This window comes from Trichosurus vulpecula, chromosome 9 (assembly GCF_011100635.1).
Source record: "Trichosurus vulpecula isolate mTriVul1 chromosome 9, mTriVul1.pri, whole genome shotgun sequence".
In the NCBI taxonomy this organism is placed as follows: domain Eukaryota; kingdom Metazoa; phylum Chordata; class Mammalia; order Diprotodontia; family Phalangeridae; genus Trichosurus; species Trichosurus vulpecula.
In genome coordinates this window covers 7497609-7512521 of record NC_050581.1, presented here as the reverse complement: position 1 = coordinate 7512521, position 14913 = coordinate 7497609, and the positions used below count along the sequence as shown (strand labels likewise).

The 14913-nt window shown below is 39.6% G+C and overlaps 1 protein-coding gene across 1 annotated transcript in view; it reads right to left on the bottom strand.

Moving 5' to 3' along the window:
• TBC1D2 (TBC1 domain family member 2) overlaps window positions 1-14913 on the bottom strand; it is a 62004-nt gene that overhangs the window by 26232 nt on the left and 20859 nt on the right. The window contains exons 4-6 of the mRNA XM_036738042.1: window positions 12215-12339; window positions 9080-9273; window positions 649-1035 (exon numbers count right to left, since the gene is read on the bottom strand). Coding sequence (XP_036593937.1) covers window positions 649-1035; window positions 9080-9273; window positions 12215-12339 — 706 coding nt within the window. The remainder of the gene's footprint in view (window positions 1-648; window positions 1036-9079; window positions 9274-12214; window positions 12340-14913) is intronic.

The window sequence follows — 14913 nt, the reverse complement described above, 5'->3', positions numbered from 1 at the left end:
CACTGTCTGTTGTCATTTTGTCTTCTGGGATCCATGTCTACCATTAACAAACTTCCCTTTGTATTAAACTTCCTCCTCTCAAACTATCTCCATCCAAAGGTAAACTGTGAGCCCCAAAGTACATCGATGTGACACGAACATTGCCAGCCAAGAGAGTTTGGTAGGCGGGGAAAACGCTCATCATACAGATATTAAGCCTTAAAACTGCCCTAGGGCTTTTGGGACACCCTACATACAGGGAAAAGCTAACACTCAAGCCATCTTTATTACATGGTATAATAACTGAGGTTCATAATAGTCATTATGTTATTAAGAAAAAAAATTCTGTGCAGTATGTTCTTTTTTATAAGTTCCAAGTATAGTCTAAGAAGGCAGGGAAACATGTAGTATATTTTAGAAAGATTTTTTTTAAAAAGCTAATAAAGTTTCTTCATTTAAAGAAAAGATCCTTAATTACTTGAAAAACCCAGCTATTGAGAATAACTCACTCTCTAAGAGATGTAAATAACTGAGGCTTTACTGTATTTAATTTATAACCCCAGAATATCCAGGAGTCATATTGTGTCTGCGGTCAGTAAAAAAACTGATGGCGTAAATGGAATATGCCAGACTAGGAAATGCTGGGGACTGTAAGGCAGTTCTACACACCTTCAAATGCTCGGCCTTTTCAAGAGGATTTGGGAAGGTCCCAGAGTCGAGCCCGTCTGCCGCCTTTGGTGGGTCCATGAAATCCTTGGTCACTTTCTCCGTGAGCTTGAAGATAACCTGCTGCTTGGCATGGTTCTTGTCCATTAACAGCTGCACGTGCTGTTGTAGTTCCTTAATGTACTCCTCCCTCAGGCCCAGGGTATCCTCCAGGGCCTTCTTGTCTTGCTGGAGGCTCTCCACATGCTTTTTGAGCTCAGCAATTTGTCTCACCTTGTGCCGAACCAGCTCTAGACGGTCTTTATCTTCAGTGGCTGTGAGGTATGTGCTACATGCCCGCTTTTCCTGTTGGGCTGCTTCAAGAGCTTTATGGAGAATCTTCACAAGTTCCTGAGGGGTAAAAAGAAACAAAAACCAAAGCAAATGAAATCTTCTCTTGTCAATCCCCTTCCACTATAACCATATACACACACAATCCAGACACGATAGGCGGCATCAAAACAAAATTGGAGCTGCATGGGAAACATAGTTAGAAACCAGTTCTGGAGATCAGATCTAGTCAGCCTCGACCCAGGCTCTGCTCAGAACCTGGAACTCAGATAGTAACCAGGCTCATGTCTTATGATCCAATTCCCACCCTGTTCCCCAATTCTAGCAACTAAGTCCTTATTTTTCTCCCCTGTGCTCAAGTCCATTTATGAAATATCTAATTTCAATCAGTAAATGGTTAGTCATCTCATGGGGAATTTCACTGGTTAAATTAAAAATAAAATCAAAGACTAAATTAAAAATTAAAATTATTAGAATTAAAATAAAAAATAGAGAAATCCAGCCAGTTAATATGCTTTTTAAAAGAAGGCAACAAGCATTTATTAAGCTATTACTATGTGTGAAGCACTGTACTACGTTGGGTATACAGAGAAAGAAAAACAAAACAGTCTCTGTTCTCAAGGAGCTCACAGTGTAATGGAGGAGACAGTTTTCTTATTAAAGTTCCACCTTCCCTCCATCTGCCTGCTAGTACTTTCTGACTGGTAAATATTTCTCCTATTTCACTGTTATCAGTTGCAGTTAGTCTGAAAAACTCCCATCTGTAGTCAGAGAAATGAGCTATATGACTGTTCACGTCACAGTCACAGGATTTCAGAGCTAGATGGGACTTCAGAGATCACTTACAAAAGAAGAAACTGAGTCCATCAAAAATTATGTGAGTCACTCAGGATTTCACAGCTAGTTAGTAAAAGAGCCATAACTAATTGAACCAGCTAACGATGATGAAAAGGCAGGGAGGGTAAACACAATACTATTGACTGGCTGAAAACACACACACACATGCATATATGAATATATGTAAACATAAATATTCTTGCATAAAAAGAGTACCAGATCACCGAGGGTCTTAATGGACACCAAAGAAGAGTTCAGGAGAATTATTTGTGCCACGTCCCTCTCCCAGACATTAAAAACTCATGCTTCTTCTCATGTTTCCATTGCTTGGAATGCCTTCCATCATCCTCTCTAAATCCCATTTATTTTTTAGGGTCCAGGTTAAGGATTACCTCTTTCATGAAGCCCTCTCTCAGTACACCAGCCCACAGTAATAGTAACCTCTTCTGAATTTCTAAAGCATGAATTTTCTGTACTATCTATTTGGCACTCTGCATAAGCTACTTTGTATTGTTGATTTTGCTGCATATCTGAGTGGTATAATGAACAGATAGCTTGCTTCAGACCCTGGTAGATATGGATTCAATGGAGCACCCATGACACATATCAACTTTGTTGCCCTGAGCAAATCACTTAATCCCTTGGTGCTGTAGGCAATTCTCTTAGACTAAAAATAAAGTGAAGAAAAGGTGCCCATCTGCACTAGTAGAGAGGGTTTCCTCATCTGAAAGTTCCCTTTATAAATGAAATCATAGGTCTAGTCCTTAACGTAGCTCTCTCCTTATTTTCCCAACTAGAGCATAAGCTTCTTGAAGGTAGGATACATGTCTTTAAACATCTTTGTAACCTATTTAAGGTTAACCAATTCTCAATTGAGGTTTAATTAAAAATTGTCAGTTTAGAAATGTCTGATTACTTCCTTTTATTTCCCAGCCAGGTAGTATTTCTAGCCTGTTAAAATAAAAGTAATTTCCCCACAGCTCTCCCCGTGAAGCCTAAGCACTGAATATCCTAGATAAACTTTTTAAATATATTTTTTAATATATTTTAAAAACTTTTTTATTCTAAATTTAAACATCAAAAAGGAGTCTTTTCATATATCTAGAAGAATAAGATTCTATACGATACTGTGGATTTCCATTTCATGGTGTTTGCTTTAAAAAAAGTATGTCAGTTCTACATATTACTTTCAAAACTGTTCACCTTATTTGTGCTTCCTTCTTAACTTTGCTCTACTCTGTTCCCTTCCCCATTAAAAAACAAGAGAAAATTTTAAAAAATCTTGGTTTTTTCCCCCCATTTTTCTTACTTAATTCCCTCATTACCTTTTGAAGACTTTAAGGGTCTGAAGGGACACTTGCTTCTTCTCTTCCTTTTAAATGTTAGCACTATATCATCATGTAGCCTTTTGTGCAAATAAATATATCTTTTGAGGTTTTTCTTGTCTCTTGAGTTGGCACTTTAAAGTTCCCACACAGGTTTTGGTTTTTTTGAACAGAAATGATTGTAAGTCCTCTCACTAGTCCATGAAATATCCCCTACGCATCCCATATTCTTGGTTGTAAACCCATCTCTTTTGTCTTTTGGAATATCACAATCTAGGGCTTGTGTGATCCTGACTAGTTTCTTGGGAGCAGCAGCAAGTGATAACCAGTGCAGTGTTAGAGCACTGAGACCAGGACATAGTATATAAAGTGTTACGATGAAAAAAAACTGGTAGAAAAAGCCTTTCTCAGAGATCTTTAAGGTTGATTGAATCTTAAGTATTGCCAAGTTGGGACTGGAGTTCTGTGTAATTGTATTACCTGATTGTATACGGCACTGTGAAATACAGGAGAGAATGTTGGACTGTAAATCAGGGGAGACCAGAATTCAAATTCTGCCTCTGAAGTTAACTGAGTCTCTATGGGCAGGTCAATTAACCTCTCTGGGCCTTAGCTTCTTCACTCTGAAAACAAGATCACAGCATTTGTAGCACCTGCCCTGCAGTTGTTGTGACTAAATGAAATCATGTATGGAAAGGATTTTGCAAACTTTATCATTATTTTGTTATTGTTTTCCAAACGGCATACACAGGGTCCTTCTCCTACCACCAGAGTTAACTACACAAAACAAAAACTTTAAATACCATTCTGGAGAGCCCACTATTCAGGGAATGGCAAGGGCAGCTTTCTCATCTTGCAAGACTTGGTAATGTGTAAATTCGGGGAGGTTTCCTAGTTCCTGAAGCAATCTGATTGGGTGGCAGTTTCACCTCCACTCAGGCCAAGAATGTTTGTGACCATGCTTCGCAAGGACTTGTTTGTCTGGGTGACTCTTTTCATTGGCACGGTGACAGGGATTAAAATTCCAGCAGACCCTGAAACAGTCTGTAATCAGAATATGACAGGAAAAGGAATTCACCAAGAACTATTTGGTCCCTTAGCTATGCCCAGAGTTCAGATAAGCCTCGCAAAGGCAAATCTGCATGTGCCTAGTGGCAAGAACTGACAGGAAGTGGACTACTTCAGAGTTCCTGCTCTAAACACAATAAGCAGGTAACATCTGATGCCACAGAAGAATCTTGGGGAAAATGCCCTATGCAGCTGACGCATTCTGAAAACACAACCATTCAGCAGCTTCTTATTTTCTGGCACTCAACAAGAGCATTCAGGAAGGAATAAAAAAGAAGGAATGTCTCCTAGAGGGCTTCAGTTTAGCATTTTAAAATGAAAATGCTCTCATCTTAAAAAATTATAGATATAAAATATATACATTCCTGAGGGAGAAAAAAGCTTGAGTGAGAAACATTGTTCAGTATTTTTATAGGATTAAAGGAGCACAGATTTAGAGGTATGGGCCTCAGAGTTCACCTAGTCCGAGTTGCATTTTATTTTACACATGACAAAATCGAAGCTCAAGAGAAGTAAAGGAACCTGCTGAAGGCCACACAGATGAATGGGGCAGGATTTGCACCCAAGTCCTCTGACTTCAAATCATTTACTCAAAGTCAATTAATTTACAGGAAAGATTGGAAAAAAATGCCCATTCTAGAAGGCAGTCAACTGTTAAAATACCATACATATATTACAAAGATATGCAGATTTCTACATATGATAAAAATGACAGCTTTTCAAGTTATTTCAGCTGAGACCAAAATTAAAAGGAAAAAGGAACATAGATTAGTTGTGTAATAGAATCTAGGATATCCAGTTCCTGTCCATGAAGAGTACGTCGCCTTGAGGGGAAATTCACTTACAAACATCCCTGATGTGAATGCTATGTAAAGAATTCCTGCAACATACATTCCCAGAAATCTTGAGTTTCATTTGTCGACGTAGGGAAGAGCAGGCAACTGAATTATGACTTTAAAGTACTATGTCAATATTCTGAGGAAGTGAGAATAAGACTGACTACCTCATTTTATTTCCTAAACAGATGCAGTCTCTAATGAACTGCATTATTACTGGATGATCCATATCCTGAACCATATGCTAATTCATGTTTTTCTCTAGGCAGCACACGTGGATGGTTTAATCATTTCCTTCAGTTGACATATGTCCAACGGAGCTACAACAGCTTTCCATATGCCTAAACAGATGGAAGTCGGGGACAGGTATGATTGCTATTCTCTTGGTGATTTCAGTATTCGTACTACAAATATCAACTGCTTTCATCCATTGGACTCCAGACAAGTCTGTTTCTTATCAGCACTACCACTAAAATGTCTACAGCAGCCAATGTATTGTCAGAGTCTTGAGACAGAAAACACTAGTCCTATAACAAGAATTCATTTGTTCAATGAGCATTGACTGAGTGTTTACTTTAAGCATAGGTAAATTCCAAGGGGCAGTTAGGTGGCATAGTGGATAGAACGCTGGGCCTGGAATCAGGAAGACCTGAGTTCAAATCTGCTCGCAGATATTTACTATTTGATGCTGGGCAAGTCACTCAACCCTGCTTGCCTCAGTTTCCTCATCTGTGGAATGAGCTGGAGAAGGAAATGGCAAACCACTCCAGTATCTTTGCCAAGAAAATCCTAAACGGGGTCGCAAAGTCGGACGTGACTGAAATGACTGAACAACGGTAATTTCCTCATCTTGAAAAGCTGATAGTATTGTTTAGGAGCCAACATATCCATATGTGAAATGATCCTGGAATGAGGCCAATTCAATACCAAGTAATAAGCTTGGCAGATCTGAATTCAGTATATATTTTGACCAGGCAAGGATTGTTTGGGTCTTTATTGCCTCTGATCTGATTACTGCAAGAGCTACTGTCTTCATAAACTCCAAACTCCTCCCCAAACCAGTCTGGATACCGCAGGCACATTATCCTTCTTCGAAGAAAAACAAAAATTAAAAAAAAAACCCTCTAATTTAACCACTAATTAAAAGGATGGTCTTAACTTCTGTATTTCTTTCCCCTGACATGGTGGAAGAAAAAGAGATGATGATGATGATGATGGTGATAACAGCAACTAGTGCAACGGTTTGCAAAGTACTTTACAAATACCTCATTTTATCCTCGCAACTCATTTTACAGATAAGGAAACTGAGGCAGAGGTTGTGACTTGGCCAGGCTGTTCACAGGTAAGTGTCTCAGGCAGAATCTGAACTCAGGTCTTTCCTGACTCTAGGCCCGGCGCTTGCCACAGGCAGCACAAAAGCCACCGTGTCTTCTCTTTAGCTTTCTCTCTGTCGTCAGCTATTTGATGTCTTTAGATACAGGGAAGTGTAACTTGATTTGCATATGATACTCATGTGGTCTGTAGCCTTCTGTCCCTATTTCAGATCACCTCTCTGAAGATGCCTCCAAACCTGTGTCTCCAATTCCGTTTCCATCTCAACAGGACGTTGTCGTCGTACCTCAAATCTAACACGTCCCCAAGTGTCCCCCTCAGCTTTCTTCCCCTCATTCTTGCTCCTTACCTGCCAAGTGGCACATTTTTTAAAAAAGTTTTTATTGATATCATTTGTTAAAAAACAAATCACTAGTTTTTCCCAGTATCCCCAGTATTCCCCCTCTAAGAGCCATGTCATATAACAAATGGTATTTTTTAAAAGACAAAGGTATAGAGGGGGTGTGATTTGCACCATATCTTTTCAGCCTTATTTCACATAACTGTCCCTTGTGCACGATGTTCTGCCCAATTGGTCTCTTGTTGTTCTCTTTATTAGTGTTTCATCTCCTGCCTCTGAGCCTTTGCCCATTCCTTGTCCCTGAATCCCTGCTCTATATGAGATTCACGAGGGGCAGCCACCTCCTAGAAGAAGCTTGTCCTGGCCTCCCCAGCTGCTAGTGATTCCTTTCTCCTTCCAGTTACTTTGCATTTGCTTGTCGGTGTATAGGTGAGAAGAACCCCAAAGGCAGGGACTGTTATTTTGGTCTTTTTATTCTGAGCACTTGCCATGGGGCTTGGTACCTGCTGAATGTAGCACTCCTTTATTACATTAGTGATCTCTCTGTATGCTCTGAGAGGGTCAGGCAGGTTTCCCTCATGTAAAGCTTGGGACCCTATCACTGTCAGAGTCTGCGACGATTTAGACACGGCTAACGAGCATAAAAGCATATTTCTGAATAATCTATGAAAAAAAGGATTTAAGAAAGATAATACTTTAATGAGAATGCTTACCTAGTTAAGAGAAAAACTTTTCAAGCATTTTATGAGCACTTATTTACAATAAAAGGATGATATGCTAACTACAAATAATTTTTCCATATAAACAGGAGAAATGCTAACTTGAGTCGGACCCCAAGGACTACCCAGTATGCTGGGGACACAATTTCCCCTTCACAACATGCTACCAATCAATCCCCATTAATTTATCTACGATCTCCGTGTGTGGAGCTGTTTTCATCTTTAGCCTGTGTGTCACCTTGGAGACAACAATTTCCATCTATCTCCTTCCAGCTCTATGGCAGATGAGAAGTGAAAAACAAACTTATGTAAGCATGTCTTCAGACACACAATTAGTCGAGGTCAGCTTTATGTCGTAAAGATGAGTAATGCTCCACAATCAGATGCTGTGAGAACCTCCAGGCCACACCATGGCTCTGGGGAAAGGCTTTGGCAGAGGAAGAAGAAAACTGAACTGGAGTCAACTTCATTTTGCAGAAACTATGAACATTACATATTCAAAAGTAATGAGAATACATAGAAATGGGAATAGTAGAGGTAAATTTTATGAAAATTAGAAAAAACACTGCTTACTGACTCTCCTCTTACAGATTTTTTTTAATCTTAAAACTACTTCCTTCAGTTTCCAAGGTGTTGCCCCTAGTTCTCAAATTCCAAGATTTGATGAAGTCTGTCCTTGTCCCTTTGTGATTTTTATATCCTTCAATTACAAGTTACTTTCCTTTTTTCACAATGAAAAGATCACGATCTCATTAGGATCCTTTGACCATTTTAAGCAGCCTTCTTTCCTAGTTCTGCTACGGTTCCCTTGCAGGCTGGTGATCAGAGCTGCAAGTAATATCTCAGGTATTGTGGCATCAGGGGCTTCTATAAAGATACGAGGCTGCTTTGCTTATTAAAGCAGTTCCTGAAAAGGACCTCTCCTTGACAATACCTTTTAGCTAAGTTCTCCTTCATTAGAATGTAATCTCCTTTTGAGTAGGGATTGTTTAGTTCGCTGCATTTGTACTCCCAGTATCTCTCACAGTGCCTGGCACATAGTTGGTGGTTAATAAAAACTCGGTGAGTGATTAACTGAAAGTATGAATACACGACATAATTTTTCAAATATTCTAGAAATCAGATTTTAAAGTAATTTAGAACTTCCTTCTCCATTTGGTTGAATTCATTCATTGATTCGTTCATGGGATAAATATTTAAGTGCCCCTAGTACACAAAGCATTGTGCTAGGTGATAAAGAAGATGTTCAGGATGAACAAAACAGTCATCGCCCTTGTGTAACTTCAAGTCTGGCCAGGAAATAGAACAGAGACACCATTAATTATAATATATTATACATAGCACTATTATAACCTTCCAAGAGGTAAGTGCACTGGACAGTTACAAAATAAAGTTATGTGAGGGAAAGCCAGAATTGACTAGGAAGAAAAAGGACGTCTTCATGGCAGTGATTGCATTGGAGTTGGGTTATAAAGGCTGGGTAGGAATTCCATAAGTATAGAGACAAGGGACAGAATTGTAGGCAAAGAAAGAGACAAGGGAAAGGGCTGAATGGTCTTCCCAAATTGTTGTAATGGACTTATTTGTTGGTGACCAAGTTAAAAGGTTACAAATATGGCAAAAGATATTTACAGAGCCAATACTTACCTTCTGAGACTTTAAATCCTCTGTAAGCATCAGAACCTGCTGCTGAAGGACCCCAACTTTATCCTGAACATGTTTTTCACATAGGCTTTCAGTAAAGATATGGAAGTTACTGTTCTGCTTTTTGGCTTTCTGAATAAAATTTGCTGTCAGACCTAACTTCTGTGTAGATCTTGAATATTCCTCTGATTCTTTTCCTGTTGAAGAGGGGAAATTTAGAATTAGTAATATCATTAGGGTAACACTACAAAGTAGAAAATACATTATGGGGTTAAAGAAAGAAAAGAGAATATTTGAAATGTCAGACACTACGAAAGAAGGACTGAAGTAACTGGGATGATTTCACTTGTGAAAAGCCTCAGGACTAACTTAATCACAGTATTCTCATATATAAAAGGTTGAGTGCAAGATAGTAACCAGATATTCTCTATCTTCACTGAAAACTCAACAAAAAGGCCCTGATTTTCAAAGGCTAAAAATAATGCCAGTAAGTCTAAAAGGCTAAAAAAGTCTCTGCCTCTTTATTAAAAAAAGCCTCCCATGTTCGTAGGACCATCCGGGGACCCATATATATATTTTCTCTAAACATATATAATGATATAGAAGGAAGAAGAAGCTAGAAATGAGAAGAAAAGGGAGGGGAAGACTGGAAAATATGAGAAATGTAAAATTTGCAAGCCAAACAGAATTTTTGCAGTTTTGAAAAACTATTTGAAAAATTGTTAAATGAAATCTCAGAGAGCCAAGTGGGTGGTTTTGATAGGTCCTTTGACCTTTTCTACTGCGTGATTAAAATATATTCATGAAAACATAAGAAAAACCATATTTTTTAGATCCATGCTCTAAATTAGACCAAAATTTTGTTTCTGCTGTGGTACTTTACCAATCTGTGTTTAAGGTGAAAAGAGGATGTCATCCTCAATGACAGTGACCTTCAAAAGCATCTATAGGGCTAAGGCAAATCATTTTCTGTCTGTGGAGCTCAGTGCCTCCATTTTTAAAATGAAGAGGCTGCACTAAATAACCTTTAAGGTCCCTCTAAGCTCCGTGATAACGAAATCGCCTTAAAAATTTAACTTTTTAATTTTATGCATCAAAGCTGTCCATTTCGCCTTCTGCGATCTGCTTCTATCCCTTGTTCGGTAATGAACCTTTTCCTTATCTATCCTTGTGAAAGTTACTTTCCTACTCACGGGGGAGATAACACACAGATATATAGGTATATACAGTATACATATAAAATAGATATAAGTTAACCTTGTGGGGCAAACTGTCATGGCCAATGGGTCTTGGAGAAGAGACTGAGGACAAGTACCTCCCTCCTTTCCTTAGACAACTAAGAGACTGCTGATGTAGAATGCTGCATTCATTGTCAAGTATGATCATTTTATCAGCTGGTTTTGCTTAACTTTTTCTATTAAAAGGGAAGTTTATTCTTGAGGCTACTCCCAAAACTGGCATTGCCCAATAAATTTTCCTTCTCTGCTAAAAGGCTATATTCTGGGTATGTGCTGCTTAGAAAATCTTTCTTCCTTTCACAGACTTAACACACCGTAGTCCTAAACCCCTGCTCTCTGGCCACACGGGCAAGTGTGTGTCTACCTCTTTTGTGTACTTTGGCAAGAATTCTTCCTGTTCCACAACTACCCCAGCTGTTGCTATCTCTTGGACTGGGAAAGTACACAATCAATCAGGTGACCAATCCACGAGTATTTAACAGGATCCTACTATGTGGCAAGCACTCTGAAGAACTCTCCTTTCAGGCCAACTGGGTAAGAAAGCTGTGTGTGAGGATGTTATGAAATCAGGCTGGAGATGTAACATGATTACCTAGTAACTTCCCTTTAATAATGATTATAAATGTTACTTATCTAATCATAGCCTGCTTATATATAAACTATTATCTGAGAGGCAGCTAGTGATTTCATTGAGAAAGAAATGAATCTAAACTCCCCTTGGCTATTAGGATGGCGAATGAATTAATGCTTATAAAACACTACTGCGATCCTGGAAAACCTGAGATTTCTCCATAACATAGGCAATGGAACCCACATGTCAAAGTTTTTTCCATGATGTCTAGGGCCTTAAATAACCTCCACAGTCCTTATCTTACTCTTATCCCATCTCCCTACTCTAAAATATCATCTTTATTTGAAGCTTAAAACTGTTATGCACCTGCTGGCCACGAGGGTGCACACCTCTGATCCCCGCTGCTGGGGAGTCTGAGGCTGGTGGTTTGCTTGTGCTTAGGAGTTCTGAGCTACAGTAGGACTAAAGGCAATCGGGTGTCCACACTAAGTCTGGCACTAGCATGGGGAGCTTGTGGAAAGCGGTGGACAGGCTCAAGGCCTCTGTGATCAGCAGCACGTTGGGGACCAAGAGTGGCCGATGCACTTCCAGTATGGGAGAAATGGGGAGACTCAGCCTCACAATAAATAAATAATGAATAGAATAAGATCAACTAAACCCTCTCACCTCTAATGAAGGGGTCTCAGTAACCTACATTCTGACTAACAAGTCATTAAATCCTGGGAATTGGACGGATATATAAGTCATTCAGTTCATCTCCCTATCTTCAAATAAACCTCATTTTCAATCACCCCTCCCCCCTAAGAAGAGCATTATTTACTCTCTTCTTAACAATACCCAAATAAAGGGCTTTATTAACCTTGAGGATCATTAAAAACACATTGAGGGAGGAGGGGAGGGAAGGAGAAAATTTGAAACTCATAATCTCATAAAAAATGAATGTCAAAAAACTATCTTTACATGTAATTGGAAAAATCAAAATTCTACTTTAAATAATAATAATAATAATGATAAACCACATTGAGATCTTTTGGACAGAATTGAAAGTAACCTGGGAGACCACAGAAAAAAATCTAGCTGTTTCTTAACCGATTACCAACAAAGCAGATCTTGAGTTCCTCTAAAAGTGCACAACAGCTCATGTTTTGAGGGCACTGCCCTTAGCACAATGCCTGGCACACAGTAATGACTGAATAATTGCTTGTTGATGGATTGATTGTGGGTTCCCTTGGACCCACTACCAAATAACTCTGGTAAAAGTAGTTGAATTGTTTGTAAACTAAATAGGTGAGAAACAGACACAGAAAAGAAAGCTACAGAGATGAGTACCAGCGAGTCCTGGGTCTGCTTGTTCTTCATTCTGATTTCCCCCAAACTTCTGGGATTCATCCCCTTGGGAAACACGGCCATTTCCCCTGGACTGCTTGTTGCTATAGATGTTATGCATCGTGTTTCTGAAAACAAAAAAAATAACAAAAGGAAAGTGAAGCGAGTCTCACATTTAACCAAGATCCTTGGGTGTAGGAACAATGCAACACATGGAGTAGATGTTCAAAAAATATTTTTTAAAATGTGTGAATGAAAAAGGCAGTATCAATATGGAAAAGCACTTTTTCCCTATCAAGGGCCAAAGGCCTAGAGAAAAAGTCAACAAGCATTTACAAAGCATTTACTATATCCAAAGTGCTGAGGTACAGAGAAGGCAAAAATAGTCCCGTGCTCTCGACGAGTTTTTATTCTAATGCGGAAGACAACATGTATACAAATAGGCAGGTTTGTGACACATGCAGAAAAGGTAAAAGGCAAAGCTATAGTAGCTTAGGGGACTGAAGAAGGTGGCATTTGAGCTGAGTCTTGAAGAAAGTCCAGGCATGGGGCACAGCTCATGTAAGGCACTGAAAGGAGGCCAGTGGAGATGGACCACAGAATGCACAGAGTACAGTGACATAATGGGGATTTAAAGTGAAGCATAAAGACTGTAAAGTAAGAGGGGGTCATGGTGTAAAAAGCTTTAAATGCCAAACAGAGGACTTTAAATTGGATCCTGGAGGTAACAGGGAATCACTGGAATTCATCGATTTCATCGATTAAGGGCTGACATGGTCTGACGAATGCTTTGGTAGCTGAGTGGAGGATGGACTGGAAGGGTTAAAACCTGATGCACATTAGCTGTCTGAATATGGGCAAATCACTTAACCTCTTAACATCTGAGGAAACTAATACTTTAAGTTAGGGATGAAAGGGCAAACTGCATCATTGGTGGAAGGACTTTCTACACCAGGATTTCCCTACATTGATGAACCCACAAGTCTGAATTCTCCTTAAAGAAAGTTCTTTTCTGCACTTTACCACCTATGATTTATTGAGAAACAGTTAGACAATTTTAGTGATAATGGAATTAGTAAAATAAAAACAATTGCTACATTAATGAATCAATGAACGATGGATTTTTAATTAGGTGAGACAGGATTTGAACGTCATTATGCATGCTCATTAGCAGTGTGATTCCTGGACAGGTCATTTAAATCCTGTGAGCTGTACTTTCCTCTTCGGTAAAACTAGGGTAATAACACCTACATCACTTTATGCTCTTATTGTGAGGCACAGATGAGATAAAGTGTAAACTGATCAAAGCACTGTGCGTCTGCTATTGTCATCAATAAGCTATTATAGCTATCTGAATAACTGAAGTGGCTTATCATGTTGATGCAATAGGTAACTGCAAGAGCAAATTAAAGTCCAACCTCACTGAAATAAGAAGGGATGTAGGAAAAGTATGACCATGCTGATAATATTTGTTAGATTGTACGAAAGGTGTCTGAAAAATACCAGCTAGATTCAAGGAAGTCACTAAACTGTGTATATCCTTTCACCTAGTGATATCACTACTAGATCAAGGAGGTCTAAGACTAAGAAAAAGGCCCCATATGTTCAAAAATATTTATAGCAGCACTTTGTGTAGTAGCCAAGAAGTAGAAGGAAAGAAAGTAGGTGCCCATCAGCCAGGGGGAGGACTAAACAAATTGTGGAATATAAGTATAATGGATCTTATGTAAGAAATGAAGAATATGAAGGAATTCAGAAAAACTTAAGGTTTCCATGAACCAATGTGGAGACAAGGACAAAGAACTAAGAAAACACTTGGCAGTGACTGACTGAGCGTCAAAGGATTGGTGGTCACGTACGTCTAATGCCTCTTAGCAGAGAAGTATGGAAAGAGGTATACGTTTTCAGATGTGGCTCATATGCTGCTTTATTTTGGAAAGTTCTGCCACACGTCAGAAGCTGTTGAGCATTCTGCCATTGGTCCGTCAGGACAGCATCAGGGATTGGCAACCTATGTGAGCACAGCTCTGGTGTAATCACAGAATCTCTGTGTTGGAAGGGTCTTCAGCAGTTACCTAGTCTAGTTTACAATTTAAGATAATTTCCCTTTAAAAGATCCCTGACATAATCGTAATCCAGCCTATGGCCTAAAGGCCTCCCCTGATGGGAGCTCACTGCTTCTAGGCAGGCCGTCTCACTTCTGGACAGCTCTAGTTTTAAAGTAGCCAGGCATAAAGACTAGAACAAGAAAGGCCTGGTTTCGAGTCTCTGGAGCAGAGCAGAGTAAATCCATTCCCTTTCCCAAGGAGGCCGCGCTGAACACCTGGTGATGGCTATCGCGTTCTCTCTGCTGCCCCAGCCCTCACCTTCTCTTCTTCAAGCTCTTTCTCCTGATGCTCACGCGGCATGAGGCTGAGACCCTCCCAATACTGGGTGGCAATCGCTGTTCCCCTTTTTATTCAAATCCTACTTGGGGGAAACTGGACAAGTCTCCATCACTCTGGGGCTCAGTTTCTTCATCTGTAGGATGAAGCCTTGAGAAGTAGGATCCTATAATAATGTATGTGACAGGACAGCTAGGGAGTGCTGGGCCTGGAGTCAGGAAGACCCGAGTTCAAATCCAGCCTCACTTACTCGTTCTGTGCCCCTGAGTGAGTCATCTACTCAGGCTCTGCTTGCTTCAAATTCCTCAACTGCCAAAT